General features: G+C 41.3%; 1 protein-coding gene across 1 annotated transcript in view; it reads right to left on the bottom strand.

Annotated features, from left to right (window-relative positions):
• Window positions 1-631: 631 nt before the first annotated feature.
• The window catches only part of LOC116445975, a 60,370-nt gene continuing 33,259 nt past the window's right edge, over window positions 632-27,742 (bottom strand). Inside the window, exons 18-44 of the mRNA XM_032113170.1 lie at window positions 27,510-27,617; window positions 25,490-25,681; window positions 24,555-24,721; window positions 23,069-23,255; window positions 21,709-21,915; window positions 21,164-21,280; window positions 17,889-18,067; window positions 17,155-17,238; window positions 14,437-14,509; window positions 13,364-13,500; window positions 12,830-12,961; window positions 11,318-11,358; window positions 10,589-10,631; window positions 9,908-9,980; window positions 9,544-9,713; window positions 9,323-9,403; window positions 8,542-8,579; window positions 7,745-7,880; window positions 6,935-7,071; window positions 6,295-6,517; window positions 5,488-5,602; window positions 5,025-5,162; window positions 3,687-3,794; window positions 2,963-3,154; window positions 2,323-2,663; window positions 1,755-1,941; window positions 632-1,200 (exon numbers count right to left, since the gene is read on the bottom strand). Coding sequence (XP_031969061.1) covers window positions 992-1,200; window positions 1,755-1,941; window positions 2,323-2,663; window positions 2,963-3,154; window positions 3,687-3,794; window positions 5,025-5,162; window positions 5,488-5,602; window positions 6,295-6,517; window positions 6,935-7,071; window positions 7,745-7,880; window positions 8,542-8,579; window positions 9,323-9,403; window positions 9,544-9,713; window positions 9,908-9,980; window positions 10,589-10,631; window positions 11,318-11,358; window positions 12,830-12,961; window positions 13,364-13,500; window positions 14,437-14,509; window positions 17,155-17,238; window positions 17,889-18,067; window positions 21,164-21,280; window positions 21,709-21,915; window positions 23,069-23,255; window positions 24,555-24,721; window positions 25,490-25,681; window positions 27,510-27,617 — 3,815 coding nt within the window. The 3' untranslated portion in view covers window positions 632-991. The remainder of the gene's footprint in view (window positions 1,201-1,754; window positions 1,942-2,322; window positions 2,664-2,962; window positions 3,155-3,686; window positions 3,795-5,024; window positions 5,163-5,487; window positions 5,603-6,294; window positions 6,518-6,934; window positions 7,072-7,744; window positions 7,881-8,541; window positions 8,580-9,322; window positions 9,404-9,543; window positions 9,714-9,907; window positions 9,981-10,588; window positions 10,632-11,317; window positions 11,359-12,829; window positions 12,962-13,363; window positions 13,501-14,436; window positions 14,510-17,154; window positions 17,239-17,888; window positions 18,068-21,163; window positions 21,281-21,708; window positions 21,916-23,068; window positions 23,256-24,554; window positions 24,722-25,489; window positions 25,682-27,509; window positions 27,618-27,742) is intronic.

The raw sequence follows: 27,742 nt of genomic DNA, 5'->3' as shown, positions 1-27,742 counted from the left end.
AACTTGCCATAACCATGGTGGTGAGGATTAGACCTTGGTGTTCTGGAGGCCTGTCCACCAGTCCTCCGAATGTTCTGCTGCTGTGGCCACCGCCTCATGCACCGCAACAGCAACCTAAACCTCCCCTGACTCAGCTTCATTCCATTCCCTCGGGTCCTGTCACTGGTCACCACAGAGAAGAGATCAGTGCCTGTCCATCCTCTTTCTCTCAAGAGGAAGTTGCAGAGTGTAATGAGGGCTCCCCTCAGTCTCCTTTTCTCCAGGCTGAACAGACCAAGTGACCTCAGACACTCCTCATATGGCTTCCCCTCAATGCTTTTCATCATTTTCAATGCCCTTCAACTCTCTCATAGCTTAACATTTTTCTTGTCACATTGTAGCATCCAAAACCACACAGAAAATTCCAAGTGAGGTTGCCCCAGTGCACGCTTGGCCCTCCTGGCTGCCAGGGCACTGCTGGCTCATATCCAACTTGCCATCAACCAGGACCCGCAGGTCCCTTTCCACAGTGCTATTCTCCATACAGCATGTGCTTTTCTCTAAGAATGCAGAGTGCCATGATCCCAGTCACAAACTCATCCCAAAGGTTGCTGCTTGTCTCACCGCCACCTTGCAAATACAAAACACAAGCTGAGTTAATAAAATATGCTTTTAATGTGGTCTGCCCTGAAGATGTCAAGCTTAAACACTTAAAACTCTTTCTCAGGGCAACGAGCACCATATTTATTATCATTTTAGCACCTTCTTCTTTGTGGCTGCCTGTCCTCTGTACCATACGACGATTCGTACTCCATTGTTGTAACTGAATTGCAATGATTTGCTGCAGTGAAATTCTGTGGAGAAAAAGGTTTTCTTCAGTCTTTTTTGTTCACCTGAGATTACCATTTAGTGGGATTGAGCAGGAGTGCTTTGAAGCCCGCTGGCTAATAGAAAGAGACCTTCAGTCTCTCGGCAGGTTAGGGAACATAAAAGCACCCTCTCTTGTCTGACATTATTTCTTTATCTGCCTTTTCCGTGCCACTGCTGTGTGCAAGGCCTGTATAATGAGATCTTCATTATTGAGGATGTTGTATTCAGCCAGCTGAACCAGGCGGTCATACGCCTTCTCAGTGTATTGAAGGGAATATGTTGAATATGGGGAACAGCAGCCATAGAGATCAACTTTGCCATCCTCCATCTCTGACTCTGAGCGCTTCTGACCTAGGAGGAAAGGGTGAGAAATCACTGCTGAGAGAAATCACTCTGGTCATAAACAAGCAAACTCTTAACAGAGGAAGGAAAGGAGGTATCTCTCCGCAGAGAGAGTTCACAATTACTCGTTTGGGTTTATTTTTTGTAAAAAACCTAACAGTTCCTATTCAAATTGACAGCTCAGTCCCTGGCTCAAGTGGATACCAGTGGCTTCACAGGATGAGGGGAGAAAAAAAGGTGATTATTCTTACATGGGTCTGCAGTGTAGTTCTTAGCTGTACCTGAAGGTACCTACAGTATGTATCTATGGATGTACATATTAGTAGATACATCAAAGTTACCTGCAAACTAATTACCTGCAAGATAACTAGCTTAGGGATTGAAACATCACAGCCCTGGCATCAAATCTGGCATGGTTAAAAAAAATTAACGTTGAGCAACAGAAAGGTTTGATGTACTGAAAAGAGTCAACAGTGAAGTTTAAGAGCTGGAGTATTAAATATATTCCTTTTAATAGGCTGTCCATGATGTAAACCTTCTTTTTAACATGTTTGAATACTTGCCTGGTGCTTTGTATTTTTGGAAGGTATCATTAACTAGTGGGAAAAATAGCAGTACTGGTGCTCCTGGAGTCTCAGCACCATCAAAGAAGTAACACTCCTTCAGCTTTTTCCTGTCTTCTTCACTCAAGTCCACCCTAGGAAAAAGGATTCCCTGCTCAGAGCAGTACTTGCAGGTCTGGTCCAAAGCCTGGATCAGGGAACAGAGCAGTAATAAGACTTAAAATAGGATTGAAATAAGGCTCAGGATTTCTTGGAGTCCAGTAACAAAGTGGACATTTTCTAAGCTTGTTGTGCAAAAGCTCTTAAACCCGATGGAAAGCACTGTATCACTGAAGAGAAGTTTCTTTGGGTTTTTTTTTTTTGCTGAGTCTTAGCACAATACAGTTTATTGTACAAGAAAAACAAACAAGAATACGTGCAGCTTATAAATGATGTATCACACTTCATCATCAAGCTAAAAATGTTAAAGGTTAAGACTTTTAGTAGGACCAATATAAAAAGCACCTGTTAAAAATTTTAGGTATACACATACTGAAGAAGAAATAAAGACTGTTTCAATTACTGTCACCTGTATCTGGGATCCTGCGCTGTAATTTAAATGCAGGATGACGTCCACCTTTCTTTCTGGTTTTAACAGTGGCATGACGCTTGTATTGATGAAAAATCCAGTATCTACCAGAGACAGGAATTCATCTGATTGTGTCAGCTGGTTGGGAAATGTGTCTAACACAGTATCTGAAAGAAAAATTTTTTTTTGCTCTAAGTGCAATAGTGAAAAACTTGTTAGCTTGTTTTCCACCCTTACACCATGTCCACAGAGCCGTAACTGGTTACAGTCCTTGGGGAAGGGAGATTTGCCATATGCCTTCTCTTCTGCCCTCTCAGCTCCAGTCACATGCAGTTTTGGACCTGCAGGAACAACATTCATGACGGGTGTTTACTGTGCCTCCCCACTGAGTGTGTCTTTGAAGAGAGGAAGGACCTGCTGGCCCAGCCTCAGGAGGTGTGTGCCACCAGCAAAACCACTGACACGTAGCTCAACACCACACCATGCTACATCCTGCAGCATGATCAATCACAGATTGATCTAACAGAGATTCTGCCCAAACCTGGCCTCCAACCTCAGACAACTGGTTTAATATCAAATTTGGGGGGTTGTTTTGTTCAGTTTGTTTATTCCCTCCCCAGGCCCACAGGTCTCCTGTTACCCTTCCATCTGCAGAAGTGCGTGTTCTCCAGGTAGTCGTTGTGCACCTGGAAGCCCCTCAGGAAGTTGTGCTCCTGGGCGATGCAGACGCGGTCGGCGAGGGCGGCGCGCAGGGCGCTGCCCAGGGGCCCGGGGGGCGTGAACAGCCGCGTCCGCAGCTCCTGCGGCTTCGCCGGCAGCGGGGGCTCCTCCTCTGCCCGGGGAAAAGCGGGTAAATTCCACTGCCTAGAGCAGCGTCAGCCCTCAAGAAGTCAAGGTAAGTAATAAACCCTGATGCTTTCTCTTTTTAAAAGGACCAACAAGCACGAGAGACGAAACAAAACAGAAAATAAGAAGCTACTCTTACTAGACAAATACCATTTCCTTACGCAGTCTGGGCTTGGATAAAAGCCCCCAAGATACAGTGTCAAACAGCAATGAGAGTCTGTTCCAGACATCATCTGTGGAACAGACTGAATGCAGGCTTTGGAAAAGGACAGCTGTTGTGCTCCTTTGTATTACTGTAGCTCCCACTTGAAGCAGTCAAAATCATTTTGCTTTATTAATGATTTACAGATCAATCTTATTCTTTATGAACATTTTAATCATCTACCAACATCAGTGCTGACCCCTGATAGATCACAGGACCAGAGATTTTTAAATTATTGATTTGTACTTTGCAGTATGAGACATCTAACTCCATCTAACAATAAATACACAGTGAGAAAAGAAGTATGGTCATTTACCTATATTGTCAATTTGGTCCCGGGTCCACCTGTGCCAGAAATCTTCTGAGGAATGGGACAAATTCCAGATATATAACACATTGAATGAAAATAAACTACTCCACATGCCTGTAAAAGGAAAGAGCTTTCTAACTCAAACATGCACATATCATGAATCTCAAAACTGTTATCATGAGATGAAACTTTGAAGTTTGTTTTTCGTTATTTTGTTTTAAAAACATGATGTGTCATTTTTATTTGGCTGCTGGTTTTTAAACCTTGTTTTTGGTATCCAGTTTTTGTCTTATGTCTTAGGGATGGAGATCTTTGTGAATTAATTTGTGAATTAATATGGAATTTGTATTTTTAGGAAAAAACCCCAAGCATCATGAAGCTTGTATAAAAAGAAAGGATGAAAGCTTGCAATCCAAGAGATTTGATGTGGAATTATATTGACAAGGGCATAACTACAACATAACCTTACAGCCTCTGTTTCTGTAGGATTCCTTTTTTGAGAATAAGCCTGTTAACACACCAAGGGATCAGTTTTGACCATGCATTTTTGAGCTTGAAAAGCAATTTCTTTGGTTATCCATTAGGGCACAAGTTCTCACTGTTTTTTGGTTCAGGGAGTGCAAATGTGTGACAATCCATCACAGACTCAGGCTAAAATAGTACAGTGTCTCCTTCCTGCTCAGTGGAGTGGCCAGTCAAAGAGAAGTGAAATCAGTCATGATTCTGACAGTTTTTCTCTTTTTCAGGAAAACACATATCCACGCTCAGCTTCAGTCAACAGCAAAAATGTTTCAAGGATGGCTGTGTTGTTTTCCCCCCAGCCTTGCCCGGGCAGTGTGGAAACTGGAGCCAGTGACATGTGGCCTAAAGACTGGAGCAGGGGGGCCTGGCATGCTCAAACACACCCTGATGGAGAAGAGAATCAGCATGAAGGCTCATGTAAAATGTTTATTGGGAGCATACAAAATACTGACTACCTGTGACACAGGCAATAGGCTGGAATAGCATGAGCTGAACCATGGATTCCCAGAGACCTCAATTTTATTGTTGTACTGGAGGCCATACTATATTTTAATTCAAAACTGGGTTTAAAAATGTAAATAACTATTTGACTGTCCCTTTGAATTTTCTTCTTTACTGTAAACTGAATCCATTATAGTAAGTATTAATTCAGCAAAGAGATACTTATCCTCTCTGGTGAAACTGCTCTGTTAGTCCTGCACCATACTTTATTAGTGTTTAGTTTATAAAGCTCATGTTAAAAACCAACCAAACAAAACCCCCAAAACAAAGCCCTCAAAACAGAACAAGCAATAAAATAATTTGCTGTTTTTAATAGCGTACCTTCCAAGAAGCAGATCCTGGATTCAGGGACCTTCTTCATTAATCGTCCCATGAAGAACTCGCTGCCAAAATCCTCAGCGCGAACAAAAACTCCGTATTTTTGCAATCCAACCTCATATGGGGTGAACTCCACCCATTCTGTAAAAAACAACATGAAGAAGAGAGCAATGTTTTATTACAGCCCTCAAAACCATTTTTGAGTCTAATATTTTGGACTAATAGCAGTGAGTTATAAGCATGCTACAAATGAAAACTCATGAACATGAAAAGGCTTTGGAATATTTTTGGGTCTTGCATAGACAGTCTAACTTGTACGTGATCACAAGGATATTACATGAATACACATCAGCTGAGGTTATGGTCTTCAAATGAGAGGGGGTTTTTTAGGCTGTCTAAAAAGACTGTTCCACGATTTACCACCATAAATACAAAGACAAACGACTCTCAGAAGTCTCCTAATTACCTTTGAAATCCATAGTGCTATAGTTGTTCTTGACATTAACTGCAGTGTAGATAGGAAGTGGGTTCTGACCGTGATCAATGGCTCGTTGCTGATCAGAGAGTCTGTGGTTGTCTTTCTGTGATTCCAGAAATATGGTTACACTGAGACAAAAATTAGCATGGCAATATTTTCTCTTCATCTAAGCTTGCAGGGCAGAAAAATTCCTGCCTGTAATGTATAATGTGTGCTTGGCTTATCTTCTGAAATATTCCATATTTTTCAAAATTCCCGTGAGTGTTGTTACTGAAATACCTGCAGACGTCCAATCTGATGCCAGATTATTTGATGATGTGTTAAGATGAAAATGGAAAGAAACAATAAGGAACAGAAAGCAATACTTTTGATATAAAAGACGTTATTGCATTATGCTGCAACTTTATGTAAGACCTCATACCTTTCAAAAGTCTGCAGGTCCTTTTGTTAACATCTCTCATGGGCATGCATAATGTCTGCAATTTTGTTATTTCTAAACAAGTAACTTGCAGAATATGAAAAACAATTCTTAAACTGTAATATTGTTTCAAAATGTTAGTCTCGGAGTTTTCTCGGAAAAACATATTCAAAATTTCACAACCAAGCATGCTGATTTCCACCATGGATGAGTATCTACAAGGCTGGCACCAAATGTTTTGGAAATGGCTGTGCATTTACATGCACTGTCTCGTAACAAACTGCTTTTCTCAGAGCAAACAGATAAATATCTTCACCAGAAATAAATTTTCAGAAACTGGCATGCCACTGTAAATGCTGCTTTATGACATACTGTACCCCATCATGCAAAAAAGATTCCAGGACAAGCCCCCAGAGATCTATAAAAGATGTTTTGCGGCCCTCTCTTTTCCGTTGACACAGCTGCTTTTTGTAATACTTCAAATATTCCAAGGAAAATGAATTTATTTTGCATTTTGTCATATGTTTTCGAGCCTCACTGATTTGCTTGTCGAGATCCTTTTGTGACCAGTCAGCATCTCTGTACAAGTTTGACATGGTCCTAGGAAGAGGAAATACATATTGAAGAGGCAAAAAAAGCACGCCAAGGTTTGAGGTAGGCAATAGCTACATCTTATGTTTCTATTTTAAGTTCTGGATTTGGAATTAAGGTTTCCTGTCTTCAGTTCCCTATGAAACTGTCATGTTCCCTTTGAAGTCCCAGTCATTATCCCTGCCAAAACAGCTTGAACAATTTTCCATAAACCATTCTTAGAAAAACATTTGTCTTCATGTAGTTGCAAATTATGTGACTTTCCCCCCATGGAAAGACTTTATTCTGTCAATTTTGGAAGAAGATCAAAAAGTAGGACTGCTGAGAAGTTATTATAGGTAGACTACTGTATGTCAGCCCCAGCCTCCTTCAGCACGTCGGTGTCATCAGGGAGACTCCAGCCAAGGGCTGCCCGCTCCTACTCACCATGTAGTACCAGACAAGCCAGTCAGGTACGTGGCACAGTCCAAGACATTGAGTTTCTTGAGGCCCCTCAGACTGCCATAGAGTGCGGTCAAGGATCTCATCCCTCCTCCCGTGGTCATGATGGCCACCACCGGGGTCTGTGCAACACAGGGACACAAAGGGCCGGCATCACACAGTGGCTGCACCCGACTGTGGCTCTCAGCAGAGACCTCCTGATACATAAAGCCTGACACCACCATGTGTGCCTAGGCACACGCTTCTTTCTAAATTATTTCTAATGAAATATAAGCTACCATTTATTTTATAAAGGAGAACAGGAATAGAAGCAATGACAATTTTTGCGTAGACATCTTGACACTTGTTTCCATTGTGTTCAACATAGATGTTTGGTATGAAACAAATAAAAATGCATTAATTCAAACCAAAAGAGACAATAAGAGAGAAAAAAAACAGTTGAAAAAGCAGGAATTAAAAAGAAATCTCACAGGTCAAAGAGAGGAGGAACTATCAACAAGGATAACAATAATAGGGTAAAGACTGTGGAAGAATCCATTCTTATATAAGGAATACCTAGTCTGGCTTCCAAGGAAGGTGTAGCGGGAAAAGGGTTAAAATCAGGATAGCAACTGCAAAGGACACAAACAGCGGGGTGAATTTAGAGGGATGGGGCAGTACTGGAGGCGTACAGAAGTTTTAAGCTGAGGAAAGATAAGGAAAAATTTTAACTGTGAAGAAAAAGAGGTCATGTTATGCCATTATGCTCTCACTGCTAAGCACTCGTCTGATGTTTTAAATGTTTTCCCTACAGACCTCATGGTCCAGCAGATCCTGTTCCAGATGCAGGACCTTCTTAAGGGCAGGAATAACATAATTCTGCCTTTTGCATAGAAAGTCTTGCTCTTGTATGCAGAGGTCAAATCCTAAACGCACATCAAGGTGGTCTGGGCTGGAGCAGAGATCAGGAAAAAAAGAATATTCCATTTTATTATTGGTAGACAAGCTCAGAGTTTCCAATGCAATAAAATAAACCTGATCCACAAAATACATTTAGGTCCCTTTCCTACACTCCCAAGCAGGTATACAATGCTACATGAAAGAAGGATAGAAAAAGGGACTGATAAATTTCTAAGCAGCTATCGAAATAAAACCTAAAGGGAAGACATTCGTGCAGCTAATTTCTGACATATGTGCTCTCTGGATTCTCTCATATTTTAGTGTTCACTGAGAGCTGTAGGAAAAACTTCTCATACTTTCTTGAATTAGGCAGAAATTTTTCCTACTTCATAATCAACAATGCCAGGTGATCTTGCCCATTGTTAAAGAAGAGGTAAAAGACTGTGCTGAGCATAACACTGGGTACCATAATTGGCTTGTAGTATTATTTTTTCTATTTTATGGATATTTTTCATTATTCATGTCTCAGTATGGGTTATGTACATGTGTTACACTACACTACATGCAGTTGCTTCCAGCTCATGTGAATGCCACATCACCTGGTCACACAACCTACTGTCCTGCTGTGAGTGCCTCCTCCCCAGGAAAGAGCCTAGAGAGAGATGAGTTCAACTAAGTACAAGTTAACCTCCAAGAGGGGCCAAGTCTCTTACCAGTCTTCTGCCTTCGCATATAAATCAAATCCTTTACCCTGGAAAGCAAGAATGTGAGCAGTGTGAGTGCTGACAACATGCTTCTTCCCTGCAGCCTGAGGAGGAATTTTAGCTTGTGCCATCCTAGCAATGTGGGTACAAATCAGGAGCTCTGAATAATCCTGCAGCCTATGCAAATTGACTGTTGTGTTTCACTGAAAGGGAAGTTGTTCAGTAATTTCTAACTCTTTTTTAGTAAATGTAACATCTGAGGATAAGTGCTGTTTACAGAGTAATGATAATTTATGCCTTACCCATCTCTACTGACAGTACCTCTTAGGCAGCCAGCTGGGCTCCAGCCACACTATGATTCTACACAGCAGCATTTGTTCCCCCATTTCTGTGGCTTATACCCCACAACAGTCATGATCTTTTCACTCTATATGGATTTTTTTAACCATGAGTCTAAAAGTGCTTTGTAAAGCATGGTCAGCATCAGCAGGAGTCTGACGCTACCTCGGTCAGTTCAGGTGCCCCACTGGTGTGTGAGCAGGGGAAGAGCAGAGCTTCAAAATTTAGTGTGAAGTAAGATCAGGATGGAGCAGCAAGATGCCCCATGTACCCACATCTATTCAAAGAGAACAGGGCACAACCTGGCCCAACTGCTGAACGACCTACCACTGTTAGGCTGTGGTGTTTTTGTCTGCAGGCTTTCACTGTCAGAAAGTACCATGGTAATCATCAGGGGGATGCAGACTTCCACATTCAGGTTTCTCAGCCTCTCCCACAAAAAGGCACTCACCTCTGCTAAGATCATGTTTTTTCCACTTGGAATGGAATGAAGTTCCACATTTGGAGAACGTGTATCATACACATATGACTGCTGAAAAAATACAAATAAACCCAGGTTTATATTGTAAGGAGCGTTACTCTCTGCCCACAATGCAAATTAATGTTACTATTTGTGGTGTTTGATATTTTACATGCCATTATTATATTTTATAAAGCTCAGTTGTAACATACTGAGGAGGGAGGTCGTTTCTTCCCTGGTAGTGTAACATCCAGCATTGGCTGCTTGTATCTGGCATAGTGGAATTTAGCAGGAGAGGAGGAGCTGAAGACCAGATTAGATCCCAGCATAATGTCCTGGGTGCCTTCATAAGAGCCTTGCACTTTAAAGGAGAATTCTTTTTCTAAAGAAACGACACAAAAGCAGACACAGATTAGTTTTCTCATCAAAACTGACAACAAAAATTCTTACAGAGTCTATCACAAGGCTGTTCTCATGTTTTGGATTTGTTGGGGTTTTTTAATTCTTACATTAAACCAATTGTGTTCATAACATTAGCGCATCAGTTAAAAATAGCTGATGAAGAAATAACCTTACTTGATTTCTTCTCCTTTTTCTTCTTTGTCTTCTTCTCAACCACCTGAACTTCTAAGCAGCAGATTTTGCGAGACTGTAAGAGACATGAACAGTAAAATACCTCATGGCAGGGAATTTTCTGATATGACATTCTGTTTCCTAGTCTAAATAGGACACAACCAGGGCAAGGTGGGAGTGCAGTGTGGATGAACAGGGCTTGCAGAAGGGAGAAGATAAGGACAAAGTGCTTTCAGGATCCCAGAGATGCGGAGGACTGATTTAAAAAAATTCATGAGCAAGCAAAAATAATAAATGAGAAAATGTCAGGGGTGAGAAGTCGCTGTGTAAAATCCACAGTTATGAATGCAGGACATGACGTGCATGGGATAGGACAAACCCTCTCACTTCAGCAATATGGGAATTTGGGAGGAGTGATGTCTAAGAAACAATTCACTGCTGCACTGATGTCTCAGACCTAAACCACTTCCACATGTTTCCTTTGCAACAGCAAAGGGGTTTTGGGATGGAGGATGTCCACCTCTCCAGAGGTGCCACCCACAAGGATGTGTCATGGTGAAGTGGGAAATGGCAATGTTTCAGTGCTGGCTTTCTCAGTCAAGGGGTATGTTGTCATGATGACTGTGAGTCAAGTGAAACAAGTGTGGCAGCAGGACAAGAAAGATGATGAAATACAACACTCACCACTAGCACTCCATTAGTAATGATGGTTTCAGGAGGGCCTGAACTAGGACACAGAAAGAGAGAATACATTTATAATAACTCATTAAAATTACAGTATAGTTCCTAAGCCCCACCCTTCTCCTGATCTTCCTCTTGCATATTTTTAGCTGCATATTGGATTTGAAAGAAAAGTCCCAGGAGACCTGTTGTACAACTTTCCTCACTCTACTATGTCAAAGGACAATTGTCATCCTACTGGCTCATCCAGTCCTGGAGCTCAGCAAAAAAAATGCCAAAGGTGCTCTGAGGCCAAACCATGTAGTGATTTTATTCTGAGTCCCAAGCTGAGGCCATGGATGGTTACATAGAATCCAATTTTAAAAAAACCACAGTTCACTGAATGATGGAACAATAAGGGCTCTGGATCACAAGTCCAGTGCATTATTCCATATTGTGTTTCAAAGGGGTGGACCCTCTTGCTGAACTCAAACACAAATGCATAACAAACCAGCAACATTCTGGTCTTAAATAATGTTCACTACAGTAGACAAAGAAAAGGATTTAGGATGTTCTCCCTGTTTGCTTGAAGTTCGTGGGAGGTCATCCTGGCATGCACCCATTTGTCAACACAGCTCATAGCACAGATTCCTTGGGAATTATGCACTCTGGACAATCAGACCAGATTCTTTCATGCCTCTGAATTGCTGTTTCTTTTTGCTCCAGATTATGTTGCATTTCATGTTTACTCACATATTATCCAAGGCAAATCCCACCTCCAACTCCTCTTGTCTCTGGAAAATAAAGAAAGGAAAATGTTTTTGGTTTATTGGCAGTTCTCATAATGCAAGTTCTCATTCTCATAATCTAGGTATGCGTGCACCATTTGTGACAGGCAGAGCATTTAAAATAGAGGCACACACCACCTCACATCTTGAGCCTCAAGATTCTTTACTGATAGGAAGCTTGTGGATGGCTGTCATAGCAGTTTTTAACACCGAAATTGTTTGGCTTGCCTGCTTCTGCAGGGGCCTGAGGGACAGACCTAGGAGGAGATGCTGTCTCATTCCAAGTCTGCCAGAAAAGAGAAAGGGGATCTGCTGACGGGGAGAATCAAAGCCTTCTGGTGTCAGGAGGAGAAATGGTGACATGCAAAGCAGTTGTGGAAGAGGAGAACATCTTTGTCTGGCAACAAGTTGAGTGCTTTGGGACAGACAAATGTAAATTTGACATTAAGGCCTGGTCTGTGAAGTGGTGAAAAAGAGTATAATCCCCAGGGGAAAGAAAGCACAGGCAAGAGGAAGACAAAAGCGGAGACAGAAGGGATCATGAACAGTGAAGTGAGATCATGCTGTAGGCTACTTAGTTGCTCAAATTACCCACTGAATTAAAGGCACCAAGAAGTTAATAATATAGGACAAAAAAAATTACAAAGGCTTGAAGAGTATGAGCTCTAACTGATGTACCTGTGCAAATACAGTAAGAAAAGGCTTGGATATGACACCTGTAACCACTCAAAGTAATCAGCTGGGTTACAACTAGCCAAAGTTTTAATTTCACCAGAGTTTAGTGGAAGTCCACACACTGCTTAGGTATTTTGCAAGGAATGAAATTGTCAAATAAGGCATTTAAAGACAATGAACTGCAGTGTGGAGCTTGGGTGTGTGTAGATAAGGTAATCTCAACTGAATGGTGCACGACAGATGCACAAGAAACTAGAAGTGAACTGGAAAAGGAGAATGATAGAAGATGCTGGGAGGTGGGATGTACAACTTTCAGTCTCCCTGAACATTCAAAATAGGATTATTTCTTTCTGCCAAGCTGGGTGGCATGGCTTAGACTTTATTTCAACACCCATGTCACAGTCCATAATTAGCAACTAGTCTGGTTTGACATTCAGTTCTGATCACAGAGTTTTAGCTTCCTAATTATTAGGCTAAGTAATAAGTTATGACAAAATCATCAGGTACAGGCTTGGACACCCTCCTTGACCCTCAATGGGGGCAGGCTCAGCAAAGTGACAATTTGGCCAAGACACCTGAAATTTGTGAGCCTCTGTGGCCAACACCAAACCCTTCCATGTGCCTACAGATCCAGGTGTGAAGAGGTTTTCCCATGTCAGGGAGAAAAACAACTTACTTTTATGTGGCTATGCAGCTGACACACAGGAAGAAAAAAAGGCAAAATTTTAAAAATAGTATTTTAGACAGAAAAGCTAACAAACACATTCTTGCCAAGCTATTCCATTTTTATTTCAGACCTCACCTGTGAATCACACTTGAAGTGCATGAAGACTTCCTCTCCCAGGGAAAGTTTGGCTATGTCGAAGTACACTGTGAAGAGGTGGTCATCCTGAGTAACCACGTCCTTATCATAGAGTGCCAGCTCCAGCACATTCTGGGAAAGGAAAGAAAGGAGTTTAGAAATGTGTAAGGTTTTATTCAAAGCAGGATATCTTGGGGACAACTGTTTTAGTCAGCTGCTGTGAGAAGTGGGAAGACATAAAGAAAAAGAACAAGAAGGGAAGGAAGTAGAGAGGAAATCAACTGCCCGTTGGCACCAGCCTATGAGGTGGAATGAGAGGAAATCACAGACATTTCAAATGCCTCATTCTGTCCATGCCTGAGAGAGACAATTGTCTTTCATGGCATGGAAAACCGTCATGAGGATATGAGTTATTCTCACATCTTTCTGCATCTTTCCTTGCCTCTTGAGAAAACTGCTTATGTCCCTTTGCAAAAGGATAAAACCTCTCAGTTGCTCCCTCGGTCAGTTACCAGAAAAGTCCCAGTTCAGTACCTTAACCTGACTCTGGATCCTGAAGTAGAAGGTTTCATTCCAGACTGGATCTTTGCAATTCTTGATGGCTTTAGTCTGAAATTTTTCATTTGAAGCAGTTGGCAGCCAAAGGCTCACGTAGCAATCAGTATGGCTCACTGTATGTTAAAAACACAAACACCTCTAAAATGAGCATTTGCTCTAGATGAAGGAATGAATTGAACAATATGAAGTCTTGTTTTCAAAGAGAGACGCTATGATACATATTGGCATATTTGTTCAACATAAACATTACCATGTAGGTGGGAGGAATGGAGAAAAAAGAAGGGTGACATGACTCTTTAAATAAATGGGATTAGAAATATGATAAATACATTAAACGGGAAGGGTTTTCTCCTCCTTCTTTGTCATCAAACAATCAGTTTAGCCAAGGATAAAAAAAAATCCAGGACAAATACAGCAAGTGTTAAGGAAACAAAGTGATATCTTCTCTTTTAGCCAAACAGAACATTAAAAAAAGCTTTCTGATTTCTGCATAAGTAAAGATACAATCTTCTATTATATTTTTGTTCCAGGCTGGCATATGAGGAGCTACAAAATGTAACAACATCTGATGGGCTTTTATTTGGGAATGCTGGCACACAGAGAATTAGGGTATGGTAGTTTGGATTACTTAGCATTGAGAAAGCTTTGAGTACAAGCTAAATTTGAGATAAGGCTACTCAGCTTTCAGTATTTACTCAATTAGTGCAACCATTTTGTGTTCTTTGTTACATAAATATACTCCAGAGGAAAACATGGGAGATCTTTCCCCATTTTTTGCTTTCAACAGACCGCAGAGTTTTTACTGCTCCCTTTGGGGACACAGAGAAATGTGTGTGGTAGGCACAGCTGTGACCTTATGGAGTTACCTCTGTGCAGAACAAGGGCTAATGCAAAGAAGAACACTCTGTGTTCATTGCTGGAACCAGCACACCAACGACAGAAATTTCTCCATACATGGAAGAAATCTAGAAAGCACCTTTTCTTGGAGCAGGACTAGCTATTAGCCCATGGAGGTGACAGGGACTATATAGTGCACTGCAGATACTCACAGACATCTGCCTGGTGGATATTTCTTGCTCTTATGACTCTTACAGTCAGTAAGTAACATAGAGAGGATTCTATCTGCAGGGGAAAAAAACCGTACAAAAGACAGGAATGAATGCTAATGTTAGACAGCATATTTAGAAGACAGAAGTGATCAAGAGAGATAAACACCCAAATCAGGAACAATTTAGTTGAATTTTCTATGTGATTATGAAAGGGCCTATACATTTATTTTCCTGCTAACATCTAAATCAAGACTAGACTGAAATACTTCATTTATTCTGTAGCATGATTTGAGGATTTATCTTATTAGAGCATTTATTTGTTTCTTATATAAAATCTTACTGCACAAAGTGCTAAGATTCAGTCCCAGCTTTTTTAAATTTCCAAGGTAGAAAATGAAGAGATGCTTCAGACCTTTTTCAAGTGATAAAAGTATTATTGTGGTGATTACCACAATATCCAGTCATTACACATATTTGGTCGCCTGGGTTATGGGATATGATTTTCTCATATTCCTGCTTTTTTAAACGTACAGTACTCTGCAGAGTTAAATGATGACCACTGATCCCAAAACAGATTTTAGGATCAGAGAAAGAGATTGCTGCTTTGCACTTCTACCATGCTACTTACTATTCATGTGGTTTTCATTTACAGGGATATGGCTGCCCTTGTGAGCTAAGGTCACCTCTGACTTTTTATTGTGAAAAGTTTATCTCTAGTTTTGAAGTATGTAAACTCTTCACATCTCAAGCTTCTTTGCACTGTTCCACATAAGAAGTGTAAACAATGTTTTACACCTGATAAGAAACTCTTGTTTGTTCCCTTTGGCTTCCCTCTTTCATATTAGCCCATGTTTCTGACCTCATGCATGACTTCTTAGCCTCTCGTATTGCTGCTCTGATCTTACATTGGAGTCCAAACATGACCTTGTATCTGCTCTCCCTTTACCATGAAATAAACAAATAAATAACTTCCATATAACCTTTTATTTCTACCACCGCGGATAGGGAGGGGAAAGATACAACATGCTGGAATATAAATCAGCAGGAAACTTTTGCTTCAAAAGACCTAAAAGTCACTTAGCACAACTACGGGGCCATGGACAGGTAGAGACTCCACCTATACTGCAAAATGACTATGAAAGACCATTGCCAGCCCTGAAGTGGCATTAGCATGACACTGACTTCATTAAAACCACTGAGATAAAAGTGTGACACAGGTACTGCAGGAAAGGAGAGCAAGAATTTAGTTGGACTGTGAGCAGAACAATTTGGTGTGTACTGTGTTAATAGTATTATAAAAAGTGAAGTGCATCAGCATTCATAGGCTTAATGGAATGTATGTCCATGTGATGTCGCTCCAAATGTTTAACCTGAGTGTATCAATGCAGGCAACCAGGGCTAGTGAATACATGTTGTTGAGACTGGCAGCAGTTAGCAAATAGGCTAATGAAGAAACAGGTAAAATCAGCCTCCAGGTAACCAAAGTATCCTGTTATAGGAAAAGGCACCAAGAACATTCATACTATTCAGCTGCACAGCAGGTCACTGGATGTGCAAATCAAGGATGTGAAACCTCTGCAAAGGGTCCCAAGAGTAGCTGTGAATCAGACCACCAAGGGCACTTGAATTCATGTCTAAATCCTAACTCCTAAAGGCACGGAAATGAGGCAGGTACAGAAAGTGCTCAGTAATTACAGAACCAGTAACTGATGCTGCCAGTGGCTGGCTTTGGAGAAGGCAGTTCCTGGAAGGGCTTAACTCAGTTCCATGGATCAGATTCCCTGAAGCCACCTTCATGGTGATCCCAATGTGCCAAGAAGGCAGTGCAGATTGAATAAAATACTCAGGCATGTGGAGGTGCCCTTTCCTGACCAAGGAGCCTTGGCTTAGACATCACAGAACTATAAATAACAAATGACCAAAATCCTGTCAGCTTTGTGAGTTTTGCCTAAAAAATCTGAGGTGTTTGGTGTGTTCTTCTGAAATTGCTGTGACCCCTGAAGAGTTGTATTTGGGGGTATATTTTCTCGTCTTTGGGTTTTCCATTCAGCTAATCAAGAAAAGGTTGGCTGTTCCTTAAACTGAGAGCACAATGCCTGCTGCTCAGCAGCTTTACTCATCACAAAGGAGAACAAGGGAGAGTTCCTAATTACTAATAAATGGCTTCAAACTAGAGAGAGGAAGGGTAAAAAACTTTTCTAGCACATCTAGTCCTTTCATTTCCTAGAGGAAAGATTTCATGTCTGAAGTCTCCTGGGAATCTACTAGTTTTTACTAGAGGCCAGAAGAGGAGTTAATTCAGGAAATCAGGTGTTGAAAATCAACTTTAAGATTCTGCCATACTATTGTAAGAATAAATGGCATAATTTCCTAGCTCTTGCCATGTACACTGGCAGTAAACTTGCGCTTTAGCAAGACATATGTAGAGAAAGCCTATTGAAGCCCATCCTTTTAAACATATTAGTCTTGTTTAAACAGAGGTTGTTCCCCATGTGCCAAGGACAGGAAACCACACTAAGAATGTAACATGAAGCAAGACTATGTAAGTGGGATGATCAAAACAATAAGCGGGACAGTGTTTCATGGAGGGAGCTGGATGGGTTACAGTAGCTAATTACATTGTTTGGCAGATGCTGAACCCTATCTGTTTTCACCCAGCCACCACCCAGCAGGAAAGTCCCCTTTACAGTTTCCTTTTGAAATTTTCCTTTGCAGTACCTTTATAAGAGAAGTCCTCTGTTTCCCATCAGGATTCAGCTGCATAGTTCCGTCTCCTTGTTGAGAGGTTTGGGAGATCAGGTCCTGGAACAAGAAGGGCCAACCTTATCCCTGGAAAAACCATCATGTCTCTTAAAGGCAATCCTCATTGGGAATTAGGAATTTCAGAGCCACAGGGACAGGGAGCCCATGGTCAGTGCTGGCTGTAGAGCCTTGGCAGGAACTGGGGTTTCCTGCGGTGCCCGGTGCCATTGCCAGGGCTGTGCTTGCCCCAGTAAGCCTGAGCAGAGGCGTAGCAGCCAGGTAAGGTCCACCCTTCATGACACACAGGGAGGTGAAGCAGGTCCTGGCCCTGGCTGTTAAAGGAACAGCAAACCTGTCTCCCATAAACACACCCTATCATTAATCTTTCGCCTTGAAGTACACCTCCATGTTATTTAATACTTATTCTAAAGTTGCGTATATCGTGTCTCTGAAATTAATAAACCCTCTAAATATTCAAAATGCTCCTCTTGTAAATAAGCTCTTGCTCCCCAAGAAGCTTGCATTTTCTTCCTGTGGTTTACTATAGTTTTTAAAGTTTTGATATTGAGGTCTTGAAGCCTTGATTCCTTCATCCTCCATAGAGTCATTATAGTCAATGGTAGGTCAAGAAAGTAGTATCATCTTTGCACTACATGCAACACAACTGCTTAAGATCCCAGATGCCTTGCTCTGCTCTGCACCCTTCTTACCTGAGACAAAATGCCATCTTGATCCATCATGCTCGCGTTCACACACACGTCCAGTGTTATCTGTGGCAATGCAATCTCACATCTCCCAGCTTCCACAGACACCAAGAGTTCAAAATGTCTCATATGCAGGTGAGCAACTATATTATAAACTGACTCAGAGCCCCACCTCTGACTGGTTTCTTAAAACCAGTTATTCCCCTCCCATTTTCTTATGGTAGGAAGCTGAACCCTGTGGTCAAATAAGTAGGAAAAAATACCTTTGCCTATATAGCAGGTGGAAGTATTGTGTTTGAGTCACTTTGCTCTACACTGGCCAATGGCAGGTTTATAACTAAACATTAGAGAAGGATGCCCTCTTACCTGAGCACCGAACTTTCAACTTAGCAAGCCCTCAAAGCCCACAGAAATACATACTCTGTAATAAGATACAGCAACAGTATATAAATTGAATGTAGGTTAACTGTGATGGTAAGCAGATACAATAAAACAGCTAATAAGAAAAAAAAAACAAATGAGAGACACAACACTATTGCTCTCAGACTAACCTGGTTATTGCAAAAAACAGTTTAAGGCTTTCTGAACCACATGCCCCTACAATCCCAGGTCTAGGCATGCAGAGCAGCACACTCATTTGGTGGTTTATATCTACTCAGCCAAGGTCCAGCAGGGCTGGGTATCTCCTCAAGTCATTGTACTCCTTCCCTCTTCTTTCCTATGGCTTGTTATTATTATTTTTGTGTTTAGATCTGGAGTCCTGAAGCAATGACTTTCCTTAGCTTAGCTCCATCCCCGTGAATACTTCTGCATGGTTTGCCAGCTCAGACTGACTCTGGCTGCAAACGAGCTGCATTTAAGTGCTCCTGTCTGACCCAATGAAACCTGCCAGCCAGATGCAGAACTCAGCCCTGACCTCACACTGTCCCCACACACCCTGACCTCTCCAAAGTCCTCGGCACAACTGTGACACCACTCCTGGGGCAGGACACCTGCCCCTGTCCACACACAGCTGACACCTGGGCCATCAGAACTGGCACGGCTCGCAGCTCACGGGAAGAGGATTAGAAAAGGCAGCCGAAGACTGTTGCATCATCCACAGATCATAACAGATCGAACTTTCTGGGGAAAGGGATTCCTTTGGCTTTCCTGCTTCCCCAGTACATTGTCTATGAACAAAAAAGTGCTCATTCCCTGAGCATTCTTGAGTTTACCGGTCAAACATTGCCACCGGCCAGCACAGGTCCCCTCTGCACATTCCCTTGGAAAATAATATCAACAGTCATCACAGCCAACTTGGTAGAATAAATTTTTGCCATAGGCTACAGTATTTCATAACACCATGAAGGGTTGTGTCTACACTCTGGCATGTTTCGCCTGTGTGCCAGCTGCAATGATGTAGCTTGATGCAATGCATTTTTCATTAGGTCTCAGAAAATTGGCAGCATTGGCATCTGTCAGTCATGTTTAAAGACAGTGCTATACTATGACATCTGCTTAGAGGGCAAAGCTACAAACCAGACTGTCCACCAGGATGGGCCCTCTGAGGCTTTCACTCCCATAGTGCCAGTGACCAAAAAACTCTCATTTTCATGAACAGCATTTGCAATCTTTATCAGAAACAGCCCTTGCAGGAGGGAGGGACCATGGCTCACTCCGTACGCCTGCAATCTGTCCCTTGAGACATTCCTTTATCCACGATACAAGCAAGTATTTGGTATGCTCTTTGCAGAGATAAAAACAGTTTTGTTTTCCAGGAACAAGGAACACACTGTGAACCTGAAGCATATTACTGAAATGCCTGAATATGCGGAGCAAGGCAGAATGTTCATTTTGCAAACAAGCCTTTATTGTCTGGTAGTGTATACACACAATTTTTACACATAAATAACATTTCTTCAGAACTGGAGGCGGCACGAGTTTAACACTAAAAACTATGGGGTTTTTTTCACAAGAGGGTTTTCAGGTAAAAATGGAGGCAATTCCCAGGATTATATGCAGAGCACATAGCGTCATATTTCTGATCATGACTAGTGAAACTACCACAGAACAAACAAACAAAAAAATACCAGCAGAAGTGCGTAGTTGTTCAAAACCTAAAGAGTTTCAAACGTTAATATTTATGCTGTGATCTTTAGGCTTGCAACATTAGGCTACAGTTGCACAAAAATGCAAGTTTTGTTTTGATATAATAAATGACTGAAGTGTTGGAAAAGTCATTGTGAACCAATTTGTAAAGATAATTTGTCATCTCTCCTTGAACATCCTCAGAGCATCATTCTGTAACAAGCCAAACATGTTATTTGGCTGTGAATGAAACCTGTTATTTTCAGGTTGGGTTCCCTGGGCTGACGAGGTAGGCAGTCTATTAAAAAGAAGTTATGTTTCAAAACAAAGATGTTTTGTAAAATATTAACATGAAATGTTTCAACTTACCCAAGCATTTTCCCTGGTTTATTTTAGTCCCACATTATAATATCTAGTTGATAGATGTTTTTCTGACTGAATAGACACTTTCTTCAAAATTTTCCCAGCTGTCTTTAGGATGTAAAACTTATTAATAAAGCGTGTTTTCAATTTGACTTGCTCCTGGAATGCAAAAGTTGTTATGGATTTATAAATAATTTTTACAGCTCACCCTCAGCACAGTTCAGAACAGTTAAAAAAGGCACTTTCAATAAAATGGAAAATGAAGGAAGTTTAAAAATGCAAGCCCAAACAAATGTAATTGGTGGTTTTGTGCTAGATCCCATGCATAGTCTTTGGATTGTTTTAAGATGGTCTTAGTTGTTGCAGACTACTGACTCACTTTTGCTCAGTTTGTGCAGACAGAACCAAACAAATAAGAAGTTTTGTTGATAGGCATATGACCTAAACTGTTTTCATGGAGTAAGACAGCAAATTTTCATTGTCTATTGGAAGTAAAATATTTTCAAGTACTTTTTTATTTTTTTAAATTTAAGAATGGTATTTTATTATAAGAAATAACAGGGGGAAAAGGATCCAGGGTGTTTTATTTTGAAAGCTTCAAATTAAAGTGTTGAGGTTTTATATACTGTCTCAGTATAAACCAATTAAAACTGACATAAATTAACAGGGAATTTTGATGTGCCCAAATTAACACCCTTTGCTTTAAAAAAAAATTTTATGCGAAAAGTCTTACGCCACTTCCCCCTAAGTTGCTCCTTCCCATCACATATGATTCATTCACAGCCCAAGAGAGCCCAGGATGTGGATGCAAATGATGGGGCTGGTTGTGTGCACACACTTGTCCCTCTTACGTTTCCAGCCTCTGTGGCTGCTCTTTGGGACACTTGCAAAACAGAGTTGGCCCAGGGATCCAATACCAGCTTCCAGTTGTGTCTTAGGTTCTCTTTGTTTTCCAGGGCTGGTTGCACCTTGTGTTCCACAAAGCAGAACTGTGGGAGCAGAGTGTTTATACTCCCTTCTTATGGCCTGTAGGTGTGTTGGCTGGGTTGTATAACTGTAGCACTGTGGTGGTAAAAAATTGTTGTCCTTTATGTCATGTATTATAATAAGTTAGGCTTAAAATCATGCTATTTAAAAAATCTAACAAGTATTTTAGGCAAAGAGTGTTCTACAGACAACCTTAATTTATGGAACAAAACATGTAAAAATTTCCCACACAATGTCTTTGCTTATAGAGACCACTTCTTGGGAATGGAAAAACCCCAGCAAGCCCCTGCACCAGCTGGGGTAGTTTCTGCAGTGCAGAATGGCCAGTGTTTGAAAAAGCTGTGTCCCTTCTGGGTCCTAGAGCATGAAGAACTCCTCTGAGAAGATAAGGGCAGTTGGACGGGCGATCAGCACATTTTCTGCCTTCTCCTTTGCATCGCTGTCTGCAAGGCCTGCATAATCATCTGAGAGTTGTTGAGGATGTTGTACTCGCTGAGATTCAGCAGCTTGCGGTAGTTCTCATCGGTGTACCTGACCGAGAACATGCAGTACGGGGAACAGCGGCTGGTCAAATCAAGTTGGCCTTCCTCCATCTCTGAGCAACAGCGCTTGACACCTGGAGGGAAAGAGTTGTTGTTGTCGTCACACGATGTGTATCTCAATCAGTGTCAAACTGTCCACAAAAGCTCAAAGAGTGGGGCTTTTCTCCTGAAGAAAATTCATAGGGTTTAAATGCACAATGCAGGTCCATCTATTGCCACCCTAGTCAAGAGAACGTTGTGGGTCTGAAGTGAGGAAGGCACAAGGGAGACGTGAGGGATGGCATTGTAATGTTCATCTACAGCTTACTCGGAAACATCTGTCTCATTAAAGCCATGGGTCAGGCAAGGATGTCAGCCTGAAAGGGCACTCCAAAAGCCACTGTCAATGCGCTGCAGGCCTTACCGTGGGCAGCTGGGATTTCTATGAACCTCAGCTGAGGAAGATTAATTGCTAGTAAGAGAATAGAATTTAAACAAGAAAGGAGCAATAAAAACATGGGGAAACGGAGAGTTCCTGCAATGCTGAATAAGGTGCAGGGCACCTGCCAACAGGATCCATCTCTGCCTTTCTGTTTCTTGTGTCACGCAAATTCCACAACAGCAGCATTTTGGACTTAACCTCCCTGCTACCAAGGAGCAGAGCAAATGCATCCTACTAACCTGCAGTAAAGAAGAGGAATACAAAGTAGGCGGCCTGGCAGAAAAAGAGTGACAGGCCCTGAGTACAGCACAGTCAATAAAATGATCCCCAGGCTGGTGCTGTACCAAAATGAGACACACTGATCTTAACATTGCAGGAGTTCAGCCTGAAAGGCAGGTTCTTGCTCCCCCACCATTCATATGTGACACTCTGGTTCCTCAAGCGTAGAATTAAATACCCAGACAATAGACAATATATTCAGGGGGAAATAATCTGAGAGAGCTGTACTTTTCACAGGAAAAAAGCTTTTTCAGTTAGGTAGGAACACTTCAAGTAACAAATGGAAGAGAGGTGAAGGTAAACACCATCCAAAAGACACGGGCTGTGTCTATTCTCTTAGGGCCACAAGGAAGACATGAGTGAACATAATAGCTTTGGCAGGGATGGGGAAAACAAGTTTAATTAGCTAAAGTGCTCCCCCATGAACCCAGCCAGCAAAGATGGCCAGCAGCAAAGAAGAAGCTCTGGCTGAGTCAGGGAAGCAGTGGTGTCTTTTGTTTAGTGCTTTGCCACTACTTGTAACTTACCAGGTGCTTTGTACTCTTGGAAGGTATCATTCACAAGGGGAAGAAAAATTACAATCGGACATCCTGGCAAATCTGAATCTTGGAAAATGTAGCACTCCTTCAGATTTTTCTTATCTTCATCAGTCAAAGAAATTGTTGGGAAGGGGATTTTCTGTTCTGAGTAGTATTTACATGCCTTATCTAGAGACTGGAGGATCACAAAAATGGTCAGCATTGGAAATCAACTTCATTGTCTAAAGACCCCAAATTGTCATCTACTATTAAGGTTTAGTGACTCAGATCCATAGGGTGAGTTGCTTCTTATCAAGGGTTACTCTACACATAATTACCACACATAGTAACCACATTGCTAATCAGAAGCTGTAAACCCAGTTGCAGAATTAAAGAATTCACCCAGGACACTGCTTTTTTTCAAAAAATTGAAACAATTTGCAGAAGTTTAGGGTAAAGCATGAGTGTCAGCAAATGAAAGAGCCTGTCTTTAATATATTGTCTAGAATTAAACAGAAAAAAAACCACAGCAAGAAAATGTTTAAGGTATCTTACTTTGTGCTTGGAAGCCAGGAGATAAGAAAGTTAAGTTTGAATGTGCAATTATGTCTCTGCTTGTGTAGGCATTATGTCACAGTGTTAATTGAGCCTGATATTCTACTGAGAAAGCCTGAAGTACTGGGCTATGCTATATCTTTTCCCTGAAATGTTTAATAAAATATCATGTCCTAATATGCACTGTGTTATTTACTCTGCACCACCTAAGAGTGAACACTACCAAGCAGAAAAAGGCTTCTACTAAAGTACTTGAAATTGTAGCAGCCTTTTTTTTTGTAAGTTTTATCTAGACAATGAATGAGGCTGAAATAAAACTTCATTACATCTATCTCATGCAACATACAGCTTATTAGCATTAGCACAGCTGCTCTCATTCTCAAAATGTAATTCTACTTAAGCAGGCCAAAGTACTTAATAGTGAGTTTTCAACTAACCTCAGCTTCTGACATAAAAAGATCCAAACTTCTTTTCTGCTAGCCCTTATAGACAGCTAATTAACTTTATCTCCATGAAATGGGGTTTCTGCAGGAAGATGCTCATCACTGAATTTTACTTGTAGCATCTTCTTTGTCAGCCCAGAAATCATCTGCTGTTGATATCCACTTAACCCTTTTTATATTCTAACTTGAGTCAGAAGAAATCACTTCCTCATCTTTATGAATATTCCTGTGCAGGGTCTGGAAGCCTGCTTGATTCAGCATAAAGCAGAAGAGGCTCCTCCCATCATTCTGGAAGAGACCATGCTGACACCCCCTTGAATAAACCAGCAAGAAAGAGTCCAGGAAACAGGAACAATATTAATCACTGCAGTGAAAAATGTAGGAGAAGGAAGATGTTATAAACTGAACAGCTGATAAAACCAGCAGTTCTGGATGCTACAGGTTGGGCATTTACAAGTAAAAGGAGACACAACACATGGTAACAAGAACGTCCTCACCGATGTATGTGATCCAGTAGTATAACTTAGATATATGATGACATCCACTTCCCTCTGTGGCCTTAGAAGTGGTGCACTGCTGGTATTGATGAAAAATCCAGCATCTATCATGCCCAGGTGATCAGAATTTTGCATTAGCTGGTTGGGACGTGTGTCTAACACAGTGTCTAAAAGGAAAATATTTTTTGAGTAAGAATAGATCTGCAGATAATTTGACTGGAAAAAGAAGTGTAAGGTGGAACTGACCATTCCAGAGGCCTGGTCTAATTTAATTGCCACACTACTAGATTGTCAAACAGGCATGAGAAAGACTGCAAAACCCCTAAGCTCCTGTTCTGAAAAATCTATGTTGAGTTTTCAGGCAATGCATTCCATTAAGATGTCATGCTTGTTAGCGCCAGTAAGCTAGGTCTAATAATTAACCTAAATCTGCCTTACTTCATTTCAGTCATTGTTTCATCTTCTCTCTCATTGATTTGGAGAACGAAATAGTTTCAATCCTTTATACATTCAGACTCATGCCTCCCACTCAGTCCCCACTTCTTTGGACTAGAAAGCCCCATTCCTTTCCAGTTTTCTCTTACAGGTGATATTTTCTTGGATATTTCAGGTGCCTCTGAAGCTAGAGGTATAATCTTGCCAAATTAAGCCTCCCATGTTCACTCTGCTCTCTGCCACTTTAAATTTGGTTCTGTCAGCTTCAAGTCTACCCTCTCAGTCTGAACTGCAGAGGTCTCAGCTGAAGCAAATGAATACAAACATTAAGTCTTAAATACCTGGCAACACTGAAGTCTTAGTGTGTCCTCTCCATTGAGAAAATAAATGTTCTCTCGGGAGGATTTTTATCCCCTGCCAAGCCAGACAGGCTTCTTTCCTAAATTCCCCACCCCAAAAGCACCTGAAAATGATGCCAGTTAAATATTAGCCGCCATCACCTTTCCACCGACAGAAGTGCTGGTTCTCCATGTAGTTGTTATGCAGCTGGTAGCCCTTCAGGAAATTGTGGTGCTGGGCGACAGAGAAGCGGTCGGTCAGTGCTCCCCGAAGGGCGCTGGACAGGGGGCCAGGGGGGGTGTACATGCGAGTCCTCAGCTCGTGGGGTCTTGTGGGCAACACTGGGTCTTCATCTAGAGGAGGGGATAAAAAGTGGTGAACTGCTTGTTAACTAATATTCCCTGTTGTTTGCCCTGTTACAAAGGAGTTCTCAGGGGCTATTCTTGGATGATTCACTAAACACACACAAACTCTTCTGAAGGAAAGGAATGGCTGCTGGAAAAAGATGGTCTTAAGCTTTGGCCTGAAGACAGTTCATCAGAAGCAATCTTTAGTCTTGGGAAAAGGACACCTTAAGGAAATCAAGCAATTCAGAAAATGTTCAGTCAGAAGTTAAATATCCTCACAGGAAGATAGCATGAAACAGATGCAAGCATGGAGAAAAGGGGGCTGATGAATACGCTACTGCTTAGTCAGATGGGCAACAACAGCAACCACAGGGTCTATTGCAACAGTGACAGCTGCTACCCAATAATCACTACATGAGCATATGCTTAATCAGCAGAGTGAGAGCACCCCAGGAAAACCTGGGGCATACATTCACATTCAGAAACTACGGGTAGTTTAGGGGGTGGATAGATGGCATGTGGGTGAAAAGCAGAAATGGCACAAGGTGTGGTTTCTGGAAATGACAATCTGCTTTGCCAGCCCAAGAGGCTGAGAGTGCAGCAGGAGAGACCTGGTGGTTTCCATGATTGCACAGATGTATTTCTGCATTTTTCAGGATGTCTGTAATTATAGTTACAATCACATTAAGTGATTTAGCAATAAAATCATGGTTTCTATATTGCTTCAGAAAATACCCTCTGGGCCTCATTTATCTTTGTATCAGTATGAATCCAATGCAGTTATTACTGTACTGAGTAATAAAATAAAACCCCAAGAAATATTGATTAACCAATTGATACTAAGGTTTATTCTCCACATAGGCAGTAAAAATTACCATATCCTCTGCTGTTGGTTCTTGGTTCTGTATGGATAAGTGAGAATGGTAATGCCAAAACACTTCCTGAGAAACATCTGACCCCTCTAAAACATCCTCTGAAGGAACCAGTAGAGCTTTAGTAAGTGTTGTAACTACAGCAGCCTTTCTCTGATTACTTTCTTCCTCTTAGTCTATACAGTGTGAGGGGAAGTTGCTATCGCTTAGTAAGATCCTGTGATACCATGTAGGAACCCAGAGTGCCGAGAATATTTCTCTGCCTGTTTTTAAGGGTTCTTACCCCCCTGAACAACACTGTTTTAACCTCCAACCTTGGAAAAAATTACCAACGGTCAGACAAGAACTAGAAAATACAGTGGTGTGAATTAGGTGATAGACTACTATGTAAGATTGTCACAGGGTGAAAAATTTAGAGGTTTTGGGCTTCTCTTTGTAGTAAATAGATAAGAATAAAAAATATCAAAATGGAGGATTGTTGTTGTTCTCTAAACCTTCTTCTTCTACTACCTCATGTTCTGCAGTAAAAGTAGTTTGGAATGATTGGATAGAGAATTCCGCAGTTCCTGCCCGCGTTACTGAATAATTGGTAGGAAAGTGAAAATAATATACGTTTTTAGTAACTATTGGTTAAATTATCTTTAAAAGGCTGTGCAAATCTTGATAACAAGAGACTTCTCTCCTGCTTTTCTGTGCTCTATGCTGTACCTGGGTCACGCTAGTGGCACTGTTCCTCTGATAAGACTTAATAAACATCTGGCAGCATTGAAACTCAAGGAAAAGTCTCAGTTTATCTTTGAAACTCCTTGCAAGGACTTTTAGAAAATTCTCTCCCATCAGGAGGGATTTGATTTACGGCACAGTTCAGTGTCAATACCAGCTTCAGCAAAGTTGACAAGATGATGCCAAAAGCCATACAGGAAAATAAATGACCATAAATGAAAGGCTTAATAATTTCTCACCAACTTCTTCTATTCTGTCTTGTGTCCATCTCTTCCAGAAGTCCTCAGAACTGTGCGACAGTCCCCATATTTGTAACAGGTTCACCGAAAATATACTGCTCCACATACCTGGAAAAGGAATTAGTGAACACAAGGACACATTTTAACAAGAAAATGCCCATTTTCTTCTGTTTTGACCTCCTGGCTTAATTTTTTAATGGGCTTAATGCAAATATTTCTAAACTTCCAGTCTA

This window comes from Corvus moneduloides, chromosome 6 (genome assembly GCF_009650955.1).
Source record: "Corvus moneduloides isolate bCorMon1 chromosome 6, bCorMon1.pri, whole genome shotgun sequence".
NCBI lineage: Eukaryota > Metazoa > Chordata > Aves > Passeriformes > Corvidae > Corvus > Corvus moneduloides.
The sequence above is the reverse complement of the archived record's forward strand: the minus strand, read 5'-3'. Positions and strand labels throughout refer to the sequence as shown.